Raw genomic sequence first — 5,251 nt, forward strand, 5'->3', positions numbered from 1 at the left:
TGGAGCCTGTCCTTCCTATAATCCCAGTTGATTCAGGACTTCTCAGAGTCCAGATTTCTCTGTGATTCTTTGATTATGGGCTCCTATAAACCTGAGATTCTGGGTGTGTTTGAGTTCTTGGCAGTCAAGCTCCTCTGAGACACTCAAATACTAGTGTAACCCAGTTCCTCTTATCTTGGGATCCTGTTGTCCTAAGATCCTGGGCATGTTACAGTGCATGGAAGTGGTGTCTCCTTTGAGGACTGTGGAGTTGTCTAGTCTGTTTGAAACCAAGGTAAATCTGAACTGATTAAAAGGAACCTGAGCCTTTGGTCAGGAAAGGTTCTGGTGTCCTTGTTCCTGCTGTCACAAGCCTGTCACTATTGGATTGGAGCAGATGTTGTGTTCCACTCACCAGTGATCCTTAGATCACTTGGGGAGTCTGCTAGGGAGTGTGGGGTGTCCGCCCACTCTGCGCCCTAGGTGACCCAGTGCTGGTGCAAACAAGAAGGGATTTGTGCCCCTGGTCAGGCCAGTTATCTCCTTCCCTAGTGCTGTCTCAGGTCCCGTGTGCGATTGGACTGGAGCAGAAGTTGTGTTCCACTCACCAGTGATCTTAAGATCGCTTGGGGAGTCCTGAAGGGACCCTGATATAGCGGCCTCTTGTGAGGCTATGCCAGTGGCTGGCAAACACAGAAGTGGATGTTCACAATCAGCTATTGAATGGAACACAGGCCCCCCAGTGGAGGAGCTAGAGAAAGTACCTAAGGAGCTGAAGGGGTCTGCAACCCTATAGGTTGAACAACAATATGAACTAACCAGTACCCCCAGAGCTTGTGTCTCTAGCTGCATATGTAGCAGAAGATAGTGTACTCAGCCATCATTAGGAAGAGAGGCCCCTTGGTCTTGCAAACTTTATATGCCTCAGTAGAGAGGAACACCAGGGTCAAGAAGTGGAGTGAGTGGGCAGGGGAGCAGGGCAGGGGAAGGGTATAGGGGACATTCGGGATAGCATTTGAAATGTAAATGAAGAAAATATCTTATAAAATAATTTTTTAAAAAAGACAGTGAATCTGTTATCTCTGGTCTCTGTGAAGCCCAGAGACCTAGGACTTCCCCTTGTCCACCCCACCCCACCCCACCCCCAGGGCTAGGTCAGTAGCTTCTCACAGCCAGACACCCACCCAGGGCCACGTGGAAAGCATGTGGCAGTTCTCCATGTCCACCCACCCAGAGCACCGGAACTCTGGTGGGACTCGGGTTTTCTCCCACTCACTTTATTCCCCTATGCCCAGTGCAAAAAACAAACTGATTGGAACCTCTGGGAAAATTCTGGGAAATTATACTGCTGTGGTTGGAGAAGATAATATCAGGCTTCAGGACCTCCCCAAAAAAGAGAAAGGCACAATGTATCAGGGAAAGAAGTCAAGTACAAAAACAGTTATAGCTTTAGTCAGGCTTCTACTTCATAAAAATATATGTCCATATACTACAGAACATATGTGAGGGGACAGTCAAATGGTGAATGCCATCCAGGGGCTGAATGACACATAGCCCTCATAACCAGTCCATTATGTTCTTTATAATGTCCTCTCTCATATCCCCTTCCCTCCTCTATGGTCCCTCATACTCTGTAAGTGCTGGGATACAAGCCCTACAATTTTCAAATATCATTGCTGTCCAAGTGTGGGTTTGTACTGTAGCCATTAGGCTGGAGATAAGCAAAAAGTTATCCATGTCAGAACATCTACATCAAGTCAGAGGAAATTGATTGGAATTCAAATAAAATGAAATAATCATCTCTCCTGAGTACATGCAAAAATGCTTCAATACACATGGTCTGTGCCTAAAAAATCACTTGAATCCTGCCTTCCATTTATCATAGCCCAGCAATAACAATGACCTCTCCTTATTTATTGCCAACAAGAACATAGCCTGGCCTCCAAATTATAAAGGAAGAATTCATGACAATGTAAGCATCTCTTACTCACAAAGTAGACCTGCTTTGGCTGCCTTATACCCTTGAGTGTGTCCATGAGCTCAGAACAAAGTTGTACAAATCTGTCTGGAATAACATTACCAATGTCATCATAGACCTCATCAGGGGCAGGGTACTTCTCCAGGGTCAGCTGTGTGAGGTTGGCAGTATGCTGCAGCAGATCCTTCAGTCTGCCCATGGACAAGATGTTCTCCACAAAATTGACTTCAGTGAGCTGGGAACACTGGCTCAACGCAGGCAGGAGGGCATGGATTTGGAAGTCCATGAGCATACAGTCCTTCAATTTTAATGTCTGCAGAGTAGCTGTCAGTCTTTCTAGCAGACTTCCTAGGAATGGATGACTTAAAATGAAGGTGACACCACTCATGTCCAGGTGTTTGAGCTGATGGACGCTTGAACACTGGGACAGGTACCTCATATCCGATTCTGACAGCCTGCAGTGAGTGATAGCAAGGGTCTCTAATGGACTCTCCAAGTACCTAGAGAGAGGGAGAGAGATATACTTTAGCCCAGTCAAGTAGCAGAAAGAAAGGCTCTGACTTCAACTGAACAGAGTCTACTTAGGTCCAAGGTCACTCTCAGATCATTATTAAGGTCAAGCCTAAAGTGCTCCCTGATGGAGTGCTATTCGCCCCTTTCATGTTACTCTGGGTAGGACATAAGCTATCAATTGTGACTGTTACTGCCTCAGCTCTTCAGTTCCCTCCGAACTGGTAACCACAAAACATATTTGGGGACAGATGATATAAACAAAAGAACCCAAAAGGACCAACTGGGATCCACTTAGAACTATGTCCAGCTCTGTCTCAATGTGCTCCAGCTTTCCCACACAGACTCTGTTCTGTTCATAGGGCTTCCCTTTGACCACAATCATTCACTCATTTCCCATTTACTCAACCCCTTCCTGTGCCCAAATTTCCTTTAAACCATAGGAAGTTAAAGGCAGATGGAAACTTTTCATATAGTTCTGAGGACAGAGTTGACAGGACTTTTAGTGTAATATCTCAAACATTCTGTAGATATGTTTTCCCTTCATCTGGGTTTCTTTTTTTGTTGTTGTTGTTGTTGTTTGTGTGGTTTTTTTTGTTCATTTTTTTCTCATCTGGGTTTCTTAAGACACCTTTTTTAAATCATGGACACATACATGACTGTCTGACTTTACAACGGTGACAAGTCAGGATACAACAACAGCGCAAAGTAGTACATCGATTATTCTAAGCTCACATCTATATAAATTTATCACTGGCTGGGAAGCCACTATATACCCTGAGGTTAAACATAAAGCAAAACAAGAACAATAAAATACTTTGCTCACTGCTAGATAAAGCTCTCTGTCCTTTCTTACCTGAGCACTTGATCCAGACGTTCATTTAGGAAGTAGACATCATTCAAATAGAGATGCTGGAGCTTAGGCAGTTTGGAGAACTGGGAAAAGATCTCTGTCACACACCAGGCTTCCATCTCTTGGTGCCAAGGCCAATCCAAAGGTATGCAGATTTCCTTGAAAAGGAGTTTCTGGAGGTTGTTCATTTGACCCAGGCCAGGGGCTAGCAATGCAAGGGTACGCAAGTCCCAGCAGGTGTTTATTTCCAATTCCTGGATTGAGCCTGGATCAAAAACCTCCAAAACACCCAGTGGATCATAGGCAGGAATGGCTCCGAACACCAACTTCTCACAGATCACCTGTATCACATCTTTTCTCTGCTTGGCCCATTGATAAAAATATTTTAGGTATGGAGAGGGATGGCGAGACATGAGGGACAGGTTCATCTTTATAGTCATGGTCTGTTCCCCACCTAGGTTGGGATGATTTCCCTCTGGTTGGGTATTGCCAGTCACATCTGGAGAGCAGGCAACATGCTGTATTCCAGCCCAATCATTCCAGAAGTCGTGGTGGGCATCTCTTAAATCAAGCACTTCCAGTTTCCACCTGCTGTGTGTAAATCAGAGGGCATTCATATGACAGGAGATACACTGTGTAATCTGCATGACCTACAATTTAACTTCCCTTCTTCAATCTATTCCTTGAACAAAAACAGCTTCCATTTTTAGTGGCTGGGGAAGAGTCAGGTACAGACTTATTGCACATAGACTATTCCTGTTCTCAGCTCTCCTACGTACACCACAGTCCTATTTCTTTGTTTCCATTCTAGAAGATACTGACCCCTACAATCAGAATCCTCTGATTCACCTTGGACCCATTGTGAATACTGTACTCACTTCCTCTCATCCACACCCATTCCTCCATGCTGCATTGGACTCACTTACCTAGGTCGATCCTTTTGTGACATCAGCAAATCAAGGCCATCTAGCACAGCTTTCAGGGTCTCCAGGTGAGGAGTCTCCATCAGGGCTCCCACAGGAAGGCATGGGAAGGGCCATGCTGCCACCATCAGCCTCAGGATGTTAGCTTGTTTGCTGGTGAATGCATCCTTGAAGAGTGGCGGGAAGAACTGCAAAGGCAGGTTCTGCAGAGCCGAGATGGTCAAGGCTTCATCTTCCAGCAGACTTCTTCTTGCCAGCTGCTGGAGTGTTGGTGAGTTGTTGAAGCTCATCATAGCTTTCAGGTAAGCAGATGCTATGGATATATCCACGGGAAGAAAATATTTCATCCAAAATTCTTTTAGCAAGCCTACTTATTACATAAACCAGGCAGGACTCCTCTGGTGACATTGGAAACCTTGTAATTTGGATTACTCAATATCTGTCTTTCTCATTGCCACAGTCCCTTCACGGTCCTCCTGGTAATATATATGGACCCATTTCAACAGATCTTCCATGATATTCTGCCCATGCCAATCCAATGTTCCCTGTGAGTCCTACTCTACTCTGTAACAGGAGACTCACACCTGATTCTGACACTTGTGGGAAATTATTATGCTTTGATTACAATCAATAGAGCAATATATTGTGTGAAATGGATAAAATTTTGCTTCCATAAGCTTTAGAAGCAGGAGCCATGCTGATCTCTAACCCATCCTTTAAGAGATAGAATGCATTGAGGCCCTGAATAGCCTGCTATTGAAGGGTTCCTTCATTCTTCCCATCACCTTTCCTCCCACCTTCATCAGACCTGAGCAACCTGAACCCTTCAGGTAAGCTTCCTTCCCATGCTCTTCCTTCCTCATTGAGTCCTCCCAGGCATTCTAATCTGCCCAACACACCCTGTACTCCCTCTGGATATGCGATCTCCTGCCACATTCAGCAGACCTGTGGATCAGAAACCATGCAGGTAAGCATCCATTCCCTCTCCCATCTTCCCTGCTCACTGAG

General features: G+C 45.2%; 1 protein-coding gene across 1 annotated transcript; it reads right to left on the minus strand.

The window, feature by feature from the left end:
* Nucleotides 1-1,970: 1,970 nt before the first annotated feature.
* Nucleotides 1,971-4,590, minus strand: LOC110315479 (PRAME family member 12-like; the record flags this gene model as incomplete). Its single annotated transcript, XM_021189524.1, has 3 exons — nt 4,247-4,590; nt 3,324-3,908; nt 1,971-2,457 (listed from the first exon to the last, which is right to left on the minus strand). Coding segments are annotated over exons 1-3 (1,416 nt in total), but the record flags the coding sequence as incomplete, so codon positions are not given.
* Between the last annotated feature and the right edge of the window lie 661 nt (nt 4,591-5,251).

This window comes from Mus pahari, unplaced genomic scaffold, assembly GCF_900095145.1.
Source record: "Mus pahari unplaced genomic scaffold, PAHARI_EIJ_v1.1 scaffold_7955_1, whole genome shotgun sequence".
NCBI classification, from domain to species: Eukaryota; Metazoa; Chordata; class Mammalia; order Rodentia; family Muridae; genus Mus; species Mus pahari.